Source organism: Epinephelus moara, chromosome 1, assembly GCF_006386435.1.
Source record: "Epinephelus moara isolate mb chromosome 1, YSFRI_EMoa_1.0, whole genome shotgun sequence".
Taxonomy (NCBI): Eukaryota; Metazoa; Chordata; class Actinopteri; order Perciformes; family Serranidae; genus Epinephelus; species Epinephelus moara.
In genome coordinates, this window is record NC_065506.1 from 30,160,490 (window position 1) to 30,174,434 (window position 13,945).

Sequence of the window (13,945 nt, forward strand, 5' to 3'; positions counted from 1 at the left end):
ACAGCACACGTACAACGCTCTCATCCTGGACACGTTTAGTTTAGTGCATCTTGTCTGTCATTCACACTGAGAAATCAGTATTCAGTGACCCTAAATTGACCCCCGTTGTTGCCTATAAACCCATTTTTGCATAAATTTGTTAAGCAAATTCCCAGCACCAAACGTTACGATCTTTACATACATTAGCAGATAAACGGTTCTGCAGTGCTCCCGCTCCTGCTGCTGCTTTTTATATTATCTTTGTGAGTAACTGTCTAGAATGTGGTTGTTACTTTGGCACAAACACTATGAATTCCACTTTGGACAGTAGGCTGTGTAAATACACTGCAGTGCTTTCTCTGACAACAGCACCGGTGGCTGCGGCGGATCTTCTCGTCCAGGAATTCAGGACAAAGTAGCTTTCTTATTAACTTCTAAAGAAAACACAGGCTTTTCATAAAACTCACAAATAGAGCTGAGTGATTTTGTTTTACATATTAACATGAATAACTGCTTTTGCAGCAGCAGCACCTTTTGATCACCTTCATGTTCCTTCAGCAGTTTAAAAAAGTTTTTGATAGTTTAAAAATCTTAATCGTAGTTCCTCTCCCCTGTTAGGTCATGTTTGACAGTTTACAAGCAAATGAAGCTACATGAATCCAACAAAATATATGACCAGTATGATGACACCAACAAATAATTATTACAACCTGCAGCAGCAGCAGTGAGTGTTTCCTTAATACTATAAATGCAGGACGGAAAGGTCCACTTGAAACTCAGGTTCTTTAAGCAAACAATACCCAACACATGCGTACAGTATGCATGCATGTGAGAGGGTGTCTGTAAGTCCATGTGTGTGTGTGTGTGTGTGTGTGTGTGTGTGTGTGGCAGATGACTTACAGAGACTGGAGGGAGTGAAGGTTCTTCAGGGCTGCACTGGGCACAGTCTTCAGCTGATTATTCTGCAGCATCCTGAAGATAAAATGGCAGAAATGATGATTTTAACTCAACTTGCAACACATTTTTATCATGAATTTAAAACAATGGCTGCGCTAGAATAGTCTTTATTGCTGAGGAGGGTTCCTAACTGAGTGAAATAACCCAGACATATCTTAATGGCAGTCGTGATAAGAGCTGGTCAAATTCTCTATAAGCTAGGTAAAAGGTGCTTCTATGCTTCCTCTCTGATATTCTTTAAAATAGGATACACTGGACCCTCCTTTACAAAAGTAAAAGAAATAATGCCGTCCCACTATCTCTTGAGACAGCAACATTTAAAGTGACCCATGTCAAAAACATCCACCGTAGCCTAGTGTAAGCACAGTCAGATTTTCTTAAGTAAAGACAGCCGCAGTGCTAAGTCCTTATGAATTTTCCTTCACATCTTTCCTTGACCTCGTGACATTTTCCATTAAGACCAAGTAAAAGTGTTTAGAAAAGGACAAAGGACATGTTTTTTTTTTGACTATTCGACCGCAGCCAGTGTGTGTCCACAGATTTATTTGATGCTAAATACACTGGCAAACTTTTTAAATCCTCTGCTGTGTGTTGTTTTTTTTTTTATGTGGCTCCTCACTGGAGACACTAGCTCCATTTATTTCTCTTGATCCCTGATTCCTGTTGCCAAGCTGATGAAGAAACGTTAAACACTAATCAAGTTATGAAGGTACCCACGTTCATCTTCACTCTAAAGAGCATTTACACTTGCTTATAGAGGTACTCTATTTGTAAAAACTGACCCAAACCTGATGTGATTAGGGTTTGTTTGAGCTGCATGTAGTCAAAATACTCCACTTTGTTTTCACTTGTGCGGTTACAAGTCACAATGTGAATAATTCACTCGATATGATAAGCATATACAATACCACCATGCGATTGTGTTATTAGTCGTGTAACCAAGACCTCACCTGTAGATCAACAGGACTTTGAACTTTTGGCCCGTCGCAGAATCAACAGGGCAGTGCTTTGTGCGATGTGTTCGAGTCTGTGCAGGCACACTAGGGTGTGCTGCCCGATGTAAATTACGCAGAACTAATTTTTACACAGGGCTTGTGTGCAATGCTGTGTTAGGTGTTTTCACAGGCACAGATACTGTGAGGGCAGGGATGGAAAAAGGCATTTGGTCTATTCTGAGTAGATGTAAATTGCATGACTATGTTTAGGGTGGCAATAACTGACAGCACCACAATGTTACCGCAAACTGCAATATTTACTCTCTCCCCCAGTGTGTGGAAAACTTCACACCATTGCAGCCATAAGTGTGTGTGCTTGTGTGTGTTGATGGCGGTGGTGGTGACAGGGAGGGTGCGTGCTTACAGGACTTTGAGCTGATGCAGTCCAGACAGGGCTTCAGGGTGGATGAATGACAGGTCATTCCCCGCAAGTCGTCTGTGGGGACAGAAAGAGTCACACTTAGATTTCTGGACATTTCTTTAATGTTTTAAAGCTACAGGAGACATTTCTGCACAAAAGAAACAGAGCAACAAACACAAAGAGTATAATTCATCTCTGAGTAAAGCAGCACATAGTGTGTGAGATCTTCTCTACATCTAGCGCCTCAGTAGATTAGTTTCCAGCTCTGAAGCTGAACATGGGGCCTGGGGTGTCAAAGACATGTGTCTGTGCCATGGCCTGTTGTCACTTCATCCGTCACCCTCAAGAGATTAGAGCTGTTCCTGGATATCACCTCTTAGATCCCTCTCCGAGCCTCCTAACCATTACTATTCAGCTCCCCATAGAGGGTGAAAAACTGATTCACCCCTCTGAGGCTGATGCAAGCAGTGTCTTCTTGTAACAGTCTTTGCCTTGTAACATTTATCACTGGGCAGCTTCTTCAGTCCCTGCATGAATTACTTGAGGCCGATGGGGGACACCTCCCTTTCCTGTTGGGAACAGGAAGTGTATAGGAAATAAGGGTGTAAATGAGCATGGGACAGGCTGATTGGGAGACGCAGCCCGAATGTACTATCTGGCCTGAGAGATTAGCAACAGATTTATCACTCTGCAACGTGAGTCAGACCAGGCTGAATTCCCTGCAACAAGAGCTGCTGGGTGTGAGCCTGAGAATCAAGTCTGACTGTTAGATGACCACATACCCTTCATGTACAGTCAGAACTGGCCTTTTGTTTGCCATCAATTTCAGTGAATTGGAGAGCTAATCCACTGTAGCATTTCTGTCGTAAAACTATCCCTGATGAGACTGACAAAGCTAAAATACCTGTTCTATGAGTACACTGTATGCCAACAGTAGGCAAATGGCACGCCACAAAAAATATTAGCCCATATTTTTTCCTTTCACAGTTTGTATCAAGAAAAACTAAATGTTTTTACAACAAATATAATCAATGATTTGCATCACAAACTAGGGCTGCACAATATGCAATTAAAATTTTCATATGAGTCACAATTTTAGTGGGACCGAGAATTTTTGCATTTTGTTTTAAGAAAGAAAATATACAACTGATGATGATGTGATTTTTGCTGGGGTCTGTACCAAACAAGCCTGTTCCCTTATGTGTGGAATATGATTTGTAAGCGAGGGTCTCTCATTATTAACAACATGTTGTAACACATTATACCTTTATCAGAAATTTGCAACTCCTGCAACTTCAAATTGTCCTTAGCTATATTTTGATTCTTTTCTTTTAATGAAGTGAGCAGCCTTAAAACAAACACAAAAAGGCAGATGGACATGACGTGGTATTTTTTTTTTTCTTTCTTTTCAACAAGTCACTGTTAAGTGTGTATAACACGTCAATAACATTTTCAACTCAAGTAAATTTGTATATAGCCAAACATTTAAAATCACTTTGAAGAACAAGATAGTAGTGTGCTCAAGGACCGTCTTTATCATGACACTCAACAAAAAATGCAGGTGCTCTTAAAGAAAAGAGGCCGGCACATGGGAAGAAATAAATTAACTTCAGGCACTCATGCGTGGATGCATTTGTTTTTTTAAACACTTGTGGAGGTGCTTCACTTTCAAAATGGCTTCTCATTGCAATCCATTGCTGTCACCCACCTGGGCTCACTTGTTAATCAAGATAAGGTGACACCCCCTACCAAGCTTATAAAATGTGAAATTTGACTCCTGTCCACCCTTTTGTACCCTGACAAAGACCTTTGGGTCGAAACCGGTTGGTGTTTTAATTTAAGCAGCCATGTTTTGAAATCAAGGCTTTTTAACTTAATTCAAATTTAAAATCACTTGTTTGCCTCAAGAAGCATTTTAAGTCTCGTAGTGCGACACAAAGCATGTATTTGTAATGGCGGTATTTTTTCATCAAATAAGTTTTACAATAACATTTCTGTTACCCCCACAAGACAATCGTAAATGCTATACGTCCCTCATGTTTTCTAAATTTTCACCATTTGAGGTTTGACTGGTTCCCTTTTAATTACGTCATTTTCTTGCACCCTGTTCTCCTGCGATGATTTAAAGGTAGGGTCTGGAGGATTTTCCAGTTGCTGTTTGTAAACACACATTCAAATTTGGCCCCTCCTATCAGGCTCAACTCTCCCGGGCATACGGAGCCCGGAGGTACGGAAGAAGGCTTCAGAGAAGAGGTTCAGGCAAGGCTCGCGCGGGTGCCAGTTGGACACGCTCAGGCACAGCACCTGCGCTCTCTCACTGGCTGGGGAAATCTCCGCCCAGAAGCGGTCCGAGCTCACTAAAACATCAAAATACAGTTAAAGGGCAGGAGCTCTGCAAACAGAGTCACCACCACACATGAGTAGAAGCCCATAGGTGATGATTAAGCAGGATTTCATTTGTATATGTCTATATTTTGTTTTGTTTGAAAATCCTCCAGATCCTACCTTTAATGGCACTTAACTAGAGAATCAGCGCCACCAGCTGTGTGGTTCAATTAAACCAGCTCCTAAAATTCACATAACAGTAGTGGACGCTGATTCAGAGGAAATTTGGTCAAAATTTGCTCTACACATGGACGGAAACTTGGCTACAGAGGCAACAAATTTCTAATAAATTCTCCATCTGCCACAAAAATGGAAGAGAGATAGCCGGCTGTCAAGCAGCCAAGAAACATGGTGTCACCGAGGATGGCAAACCAAAGAAAAAAAACCAAGTTGAATAAAATTGTAATGTGCTTGTAAATTCAAAGCTTGCGTGAGCTTGGCAGGAAAGCATGTGAGTAAGCATAACTGGTTATTTTTGCTTTTACTGCATTTTATTCAAATTTGAACATGAACTTAAGAGTGTGCTGAATGTGAAAAACATTAAGTCTTTTAAGAGAGCCTCCATCAGCAGCAGACCGACTGCTCTAAACCCACATTAAATGAATTTGGGGCCATTCACAGACCTTATTTACTGCTTGACTTGAAGTGGTTGACCAAAGCTGTCATATTAGGATGTGAATGCTCACTAGCTTTACAAAGAAGGCTGTCAGTTCAATGAATAAATTCCACAGCTGAATTCCACAATTCAGAATACTATTAAATCAACCAATCGATGTGTCTCTACTGAGCCACAATTTGTCAAGAGATGTCTTGTGACAGCTTAAATAAGAAATAAGATTTTAATTCCCAGACCATAATCTGCAGTCATGACTACAGTGCAAGTTGTCACACGCAGATGGCCACCTACAAATTCAAAATGACACGAATCTTGTCTGAGTCACTCTTGTTGATTTCCAACATACAGTGACCAATGTGGCTCGTGTCAATATGACTTGATTCCGTGAGAGCTCACACAGCCCAGAACCTTCAATCGCTGTCACGAGCCGCTAACCACCACATGCAAACATGGTTTGACAAATCATTCAGACATCCTTCAGGTTTCACAACATAAAAAGCTTCTCCTCCTCTTGCATCTTTCAGCAAATTCAGTACATGTCCCCCCAGGCTCCGACGAGGGAAGAAGAATGTGCTAAATCTCGTTGAGGAAAGGCTAAATCCTCTCCTTGTGCAACACCACTCCCACAGGTCTACCTTTGTCAATAGCAAATTCACAAAGAGCCCTAGCAGTGCACTCTGACAGCTGAAGGCTACAAACATGATTTACCATCAAGGGAAAAAAAGCATTTGGGCTTTAAATTTTGCTGAAACAGTACAATTTAACTTTCTATTTAGGTAACTTCTGTGGCAAAACCCAAACAAGCACCCCTCCCCCACGACATGCTCCCACATGTACAGTACACACCTTTTTTCTGTACCATTGTTGGTAGGTATCTGTGATACTAAGCGTGTGACTTAATTTCCTGTGTTCATGTTGGCAATGAAGATGATCATATTGCCATTTCCAAGAATCATTAAATTATAAAAGAGTTGTGAAGTGACAGGAGCTATTTCAGGCGCCTCTGGTTCTGGAAGTACAAGTCACATTCATTTTCCCACCGACAACGTGACTCACAGTTGGATCGCCATGACACTTTCCTGGTTGAATCATCAGTACAAAAAATTAACAACTGTGTTACTTATTAAAGTATCTGGTTCTTTGATTTAAAAAAGAAAAAGGTTACAGAAAGGTACAAGTCTGTGTACCTAAAAACTTCAGGGTAGAAGTTAACTAAGACTCCCGAGGTACATTTCAGCAGGAAACATCCAGTCACCAAGGTAACGCTCTTTCAAGCTGATCACAAAGCTACAAATTATGCTGTTAAGACAAATCATTTTACATCTGCAGTTTAAATAAATTTCTTTTTAGTACCAACATCTGCAACAGCAAACTGTTATAAATTTGGAAGACAACGTTCCTCAGTTTCTGTCCTGAGCAGACAGGAGGTCTGGTGCAGCTTTGACTGTCACTAGAAGCACTTTTAGGGTCCTTAAAGAGAGTTACTGAGAGGCAGGGGTGTTGCATTATAGCAGTACTGATGATAAGGCACAGTGATGCAGTGGTTAGTGTTGTCGCCTCAATGCAAGACGGTTTCTGGTTCGAACCCTGAGTGGGGGAGCCCCTCTGTGCGGAGTTTGCATGTTCTCCCCGTGTCAGCGTGGGTTTTCTCAGGGTACTCTGGCCTCCTCCCACAATCCAAAGACATGCAGATTAACTGGTGACTCTAAATTGTCCGTAGGTGTGAATGTGAGTGTGAATGGTTGTCTGTCTCTATGTGTCAGGCCTGTGATAGTCTGGTGACCTGTCCAGGGTGTACCCCAACTCTCACCCAATGACAGCAAGGACAGGCTCCAGCCCCCCTGCGACAACTAACAGGATGACCGGTTATGGAAAATGAATTCATAATAATAATAATAATAATATTGTGTAAATAATCCAGCATCACTCAATAATTTCCATTTCTTGTCTCCCTCACCACTGCACTCCTACACTCGTATTTTGTGTAATTAATTTACCAAAAGAGAGATAAAACACATAATTGACAAAGTTTAAGATGAGTTGGACTGATAGCATTATTATTATCATTCATTTTGTGTAGATATAAAAATAATTTCATTAGTGTGAATTCTTTTGGCCATGATAATCATGCAGCTAAAATCTGCCACTTCAGGGCAATAAAATCTCTGATGTGTACGACGTCATCTCTCCACAGTAAGGAAACAATGCTCATATTGTGTATTGTTTCCAGCAATACAAAATATGTGTCTCACTGGAAACACTAGAGTTCCCCTTCAACTGACTGTAGTATAATTAATCAGGACAAACAATTCCAATGTGAGCCATCACTCAAAAAGATCTCATTCCCTGCTATATTTGAATATAGTTATTGTTACCATATTCAGGGTTCCCACACATTTTTATCAACGAATTTTCAAAAGTTTTCTGTAACATTTCTATAATATTTCACCCCATTTCCATGACTTTATTCAAGTAGTTAAAACAAAGTAGGCAGATCATCGGATGCAGCAATGGACTGGATCAATGGATCAACTGATGCTTGACATGCTGGTAGAAGCATTGACTTCATCTGGCCTGGCTACAGTAGGTGTGAAATATGTGCAGATGATGAGCAACCTTCTGGTTGTCTTGATGCTTTGGTGTTGGTGCAGAGTCGACGCAGGTAAGGTCTACCTCTCTATTGAAATCACGTAGGAACAGGCAAGCACTCTCAAAATAAATACACTCGTGAGGTGCACGGCCAAAAACAGTGAAAAAGGGAAAAACACCAGCACTCTCAAATGTCCTTTTAGTAAGTTTAATCAACCAGCTTGGATGGCAGTACCAGTACACAACAGACGTTTCAACAGAAAGTCTTCTTCAGTGTGTCACTTTTTTTGTCCCTTTTTTCTACCTCTCTATTGAGCCATGTCTTTTATTTGCGGTTCAGAAGCCGTGCATTATTAAACACTCACCTCCCAAGCATTTGCAGATAAGCAAACTGCTAGCGCTTGCCAACTTTACTCCCTCATTACACATTCCCGCCACAAACTAGCTGCGTACGCCAATGTGCATCATGTGATACTGGTGACATTTCAACAGTCATGCTGCCCAGCACTAGATTTTAAATCAATACTACAAGCCTATCACAGCCTAATGTCAGCTGGGACAGGCTCCAGCCCTTCTGCGACGCCTAAGAGGATAAGCGGTTATGAAAAATGAATGAACTACAAGTATTTTGCGTAATGTTGGACATGTTTTGAGATTTTTACGAACACATTTTAAAATATAGCCAAAACAACATATATTCAAAACCTTTCTGAAACACTCTGTTATTTCCAAACCATTTCTAGGCCTGGAAAACAGTTTTTCTAGTCTCATAACTTTTCCAGGAACTGCATGACCATGGCAACCCTCAATGTTGTTATCAAAAGGTAAAAGATAAATTACACTGGTACAGACTTTATCTCATTTCATTTGGCCAGACAGATTAAAAATAGCACGAAAGAAAAACAAGCTTTATTTTTAGCAGACATTTCATATAAATGGACGCAAGACCATGTGCTTCACAAAACATGAAAAACAGAGAGGAAAACACACACTTACAATACACAAACAAAAAGACGATAAAAAATAAAATGTTAAAATAACTTCGTATTATTTTGTCGACAAACTGCAACCTATCAATAACAGGCTGAACCAGATGTCAGTGCTACAATTCACTTAAGACATATAGAGAGCCTATCGGTCACAGGATATTCCAAGACTATAAACAAACTGCAAAGGAGACAGAGAATACCTGTCATCACGTCTGCTGAGCTTTGTGGTGCCTTTGGCAAGAAAGAGGCAGAGCAGAGGAGATTGCGTGACTACGAAGGAGGGAATATTCCTCCCTCGTCTCCGCTCCTGTCCTGTAGGAGGATGTCCCGCTCTCTTTTCTCTCCCTGATCTCTTTCTCTGTCAATTCTTTCTCCCCCTGTCTTTGCCCTCAGGGCCCATGCTCTGGTTCACTGACACTGCTGCAGCCCCGGAGCGAAGAAGTCATCCACCAAAGTTCACTGAGACAAGCCTGCAGATTTGTTCCCAGAAAGAAGGTTAAACAAACACACATCATGAACTAAGGGTATATGTCAATCAATGACACCCGACGACAGTCCATCCATTATGATGACCTCAGATGAGAAGAAGTAGCGGCAAAGACCGGGTGGGTTATTTTTTTTTTCGGTCTTGTTGCCATGGAAACCATTGTTTTGCCCTCTTCCTTCCTGCCTTGCATTCCTCCGCACAATGCGATGAAAAGTAAATTGCCTTTCGACAAAGCAGATTGGAGTGGCGTATGGAAAAGAAGAGGGTGAAGACTCGGCCGGCTGAAAGATGCACGAAAGCTGAAAGAAAAAAAAAAAAAAACACGACCGCAAAAGGCCAAGTGGAGCTGGAACCGCTGGAGTGTGTTCACTCACTGGTCATTTTGCTTTCTCAGGGCTGCATGTTACCTGATATCAGGTAGACAGATTTTATCTCTGACTCCCAGCAGCAGCGAGCCAGACAGCGGAGTGTTTAAAGAGTAAAGAAATAACAAACACCCACTAAGATTAGATGTACGCCACTCAACAAAGCCCCAGAGCGCAGATGTGCTGTTGCCACCCTGATAATCCCTTAAAAGCAAAAATCCACACAGGATGTCACATGATCGTAGCTTCAATACATGTTGTCTCACCTCACCTTTTTTAATTGAGCTTCACTGCGCCTTCTATAACCGCCCTTGTTCAACTCGTGAATGGCTGAGTGATTCGTAACCTCACGTAATGCTGCGCTTATCTTCTTCAGCTGAGAAGGAGGGCATGTTGTGCACCTATACTGTGTGTTTTGCAGCACAAACTCAAATACCCAGGTGCATGTTATAAGCCCTCATGTCAACATTGTACAGTATAGGTATACATCATTAGCGAGAGAAAAAAAGGGGGCATGTACTCACAGTTCCTCCAGATAGGGGAAGTTCTTGAATACAAACGCTGGAAGCTCAGTGATGTTGTTCATGCTCAGGTCACTGTGGAAACAAAAAATCAGTTAGAAAGCACAGTAAAATCTCAGAGTTCACGGATACCTTTAAATTACAGGTTTTATATATTGGAAGCAGAAAACAATAAAGTTGTATAGTAACATCTTGTGTGGATTTTAAGCTGTTTCCAACTACGAATCAATTGGTACAATTTCAATTTGTTCTTGCCCCGATTTTGTCTCTAAATCTTAAATCATTTTGCCATTTTAATTATTTTCACTGCCTTGCCTTTTGTAGCTGTGAAACCCTTCTTAACCCTGTTTTTGAAAAATGTTTAATCAATTAGGTTTTACGTATTTACATAAGATTTTCTCAGATTTTGTTAACACACTTGGTTCTCAAAATGAAATCATCTGTGCATGAGCCCTCATTTTATTTATACATGCAGTTTTAAGGCTCAACAATAAGGATTTCTCTGGGCAAGTAAAATGCCACGTTAGGCTAGTAAATCGAGCAACTAACTTGCCCGATTTAGCAGTAAAAAAGAGAACTAAATGCATTGCTTTTTTCTGGGGCTGATGTTGGAAGAAGCTAAGGAGTGAGCCAACCCGCTTCCTTCTGCCAAGAGTTGCAAACGCACAGTACTGATCGGGCACTCCCGAGAAAATGGCCGCGGATAAAGACAAAGTTCATGTGCCGAAGCACAAGCAAGCATCTAAATTATCCAGAAACCAGGAGTTTAGTTGGGTGGCTTTAGGAGTTGTGAGTGAAACTCCAACTATGTGTTGCACAGTTTGCCAGTAGTTTGAGAGCAAGGCAGATAAAATAAAATAAAAATTAAACATGACAATTAACTTTAGTCTTTGTTGTTCTTTTATAACCACTAATGCATAAAACAGTGTGTATAAGAGCACGTACAAATTGACTTTGGGTAAGGAGATTTCTGAGCCCCTTTCCCCGACCAGGCAAGTGAATAGAAGCATTAACAGTGAACCCTGAGTTAAGATCTAAACATGATGTTTTTGACTGTACATGTAAACTATGCAAACAAACAATAGGCTAGTTGTGTCACCCATCCCTTATGGCAATTTAAGTCTATTGAGTGTGCCTGCATGAGTGTAACCTCAACCAAAAAAAGGCTTGAAGAAGCCCTTCTCTTTAGCCCCGGGGATCTTCATTTTTCAGACCAACTTCAAGTAAAGATAGGCATGTAGCAGCATGAAAGATATGCACACAGGACTTGATTTGCTTCCCCACCAAAACTAATATAAGTATATGTGTTTACATCTTCATAATGATCATTTAAAAAACACACACATATGTGCTACTGAAACTTAAGAAAAGTTGAGCAGTGTTTTCAACAGGCTCTGCAACATAAGGGCCTGTCACAGTGAGAAGGAGGACAAAAGACTGCTTTGGCTCTACAGAGGAGACCTACAGTGAGAACAAGCTCCGCTCTGGATCCCTAATCTTGATTAGGAATCCACTAACCCGCTTCAAAGAAAAACCACCCCCCTCGACGGCAAATGTAAAGAAATGGCGCTTATCAAGACTGAAAAAACATCCGGGATTCACAAATGAAGTGCCCCCCTGCGCCCCTCTCCCTCCCTTTTCACTCTCCGACTGGCCATCTTATATTTCACTGCCAGATCTCTCTAGGACCTTGTGTGTGGGCCCCTGAATCCTACAAGGATCATATTGCCCTTCCTCTGCAGTCCCAACTACACACACGCAAACACACAGGCACATGCACGGAGGCCTTAAAAGGCGGGCCTTGACAGAACCCTCATCATCCCTGCGACCTGTGTCCCATCTCCACTTACCTGGTTATCCAATTACCATACAGACTGTGCAGCTACGACAACACTTCCATCAACATCCACCCACTGCTTATCGTTCTTTCCTACCCAGACAACATCTCTGGTGGTGTTCTGCAACCACTGCTGCAGATCTGCCACCACTGGCGGTCAGATGGATACATCCCTAACCACATTTTAAACCGTTTGACTAAATCTTCCGCAGACTGTTGACTGGTCTGAACCACATGCAGGGCTGGGGAGTACGGGAGGCCTGCATGACTCTATCACACTTCCTCCCTCCCTCTGTGTCTGGCTGCTTTACTCATCAAGGTCCTGGCCTGTCCCTGCTAAGATAGATTGAAGGGGACACTAAAAATGCGGCTGTGATAAATGGTGACAAGCCTAAACGCTTCTACAAACAGGTATCAGTAAATTTATATCCCATGTGCAATTTGGCTTCATTTTAGCAGAGAGGAAGCAGAGAATCTGAGGAAAGTAGCAGAAATGCTTCGAGAAAAGGAAATGGCTGCTGAGGCGAAGCATGAACATAGTCTAAAGTCTCAGTTAAAATACAATTACTTCAAAAATACAATCCTTATATCGGGCCACATCCACACCAATATGATTTTATTTTAAAACAGGTTTTTTTCCTTACATGGGCGCCGGTGTAGACAGGAAGTAGACTGTCTACAACACAAATACCGAAGAGTAAGACCAGAGATTTCTTTGCTTGTACTAACAACGAGGTGGAACTGTTTCTAAAAGTAACATGAGTATGTATGTCAGTCAAGATGGTGAAAAACTAATTAGGAGTCGTTGCAAATACGTCGACATATCAGAGCAGTACCGCGAGCATTACCCATCACCACAGGAAGCCATGGCAATGGGAAAGGAGTAAGGTTACCCACACAAGAAGGATGAAATCACAAAAGACATATAGACCTAGCTATAATGTTTGGGGTCGACACATTGAGGGTGAAAGGAACCACTTGGGAAGCGAACATGGGTGTGTCATCTTTTCCACAAGTCTTCATTTCTGACCGTCAAGGCTTGAACGCAACCCTGGGGTTTATTAAAGTAGAGTGGGGTTAGCAGCATCTTCAAAGGTCTCCGTTTTAGGGGGTCCAGAACTCCACAGTCGTGTGGAGGCAACGGATAAACATAGCAATTGTTATGTGCAGGTGTAACACAGAAACACTACACATCAAACTTTTTAAAGCACAGACACAAGCATTAAAACACAGTTTATAGTGTGATAAACTGAAATGTTGCTTTTGAATGCACAATAAAAAAGCTGGAGACAAATGTTGGGGAGCAGTGTATCAATCATGTAGCCCAGGGCCAATGACAGTTAATGATTTTTTAACAGTGTGTAGTGATCATATACTGACATCATGCATTTTAAGTAGACTATCAATTCATAGTAGAGGGGCTCAGAATGATTGAAACGAACACTGCGTACACTACAACCAAATGCGTACAGAGGTTTCAGTCGCGACTGAACACGTGCTGCCTCTGATTAACAGACAACAAACAAATTCTTCCTGAAGCATTTTTAAGATGCATGAAAAACTGGATGAATTGGATGAAATTTTACAATAAAACATTACCATTAACCAAAGAGGGTGCATATAGCAACTGTCTACAGCACTTAAACACAGAAATGAAGCACAGATCTGCAGCCAGTTGCACCTGCTGTTTCTAAGTTCTGCCCTGGCTACAGTGTGTTTACCAAGTACAGAATATGAGTTACTAAATAACCACAGGAGCCTAGTTTTTACTGATTTACACCTAATAACTACTGAGTGTAACTGCTGTGCTGCTTTCACTATCTCGCTTTAACAAGTGCTTGTTGGGAAACTTTCTAAAGAGCAC

General features: G+C 41.4%; 1 protein-coding gene across 1 annotated transcript in view; it reads right to left on the reverse strand.

The window, feature by feature from the left end:
* Nucleotides 1–13,945, reverse strand: part of lgr4 (leucine-rich repeat containing G protein-coupled receptor 4) — a 38,402-nt gene that overhangs the window by 15,450 nt on the left and 9,007 nt on the right. The window contains exons 2-4 of the mRNA XM_050064692.1: nucleotides 10,248–10,319; nucleotides 2,296–2,367; nucleotides 880–951 (exon numbers count right to left, since the gene is read on the reverse strand). Of these exons, the coding sequence (XP_049920649.1) occupies nucleotides 880–951; nucleotides 2,296–2,367; nucleotides 10,248–10,319 (216 nt within the window). The remainder of the gene's footprint in view (nucleotides 1–879; nucleotides 952–2,295; nucleotides 2,368–10,247; nucleotides 10,320–13,945) is intronic.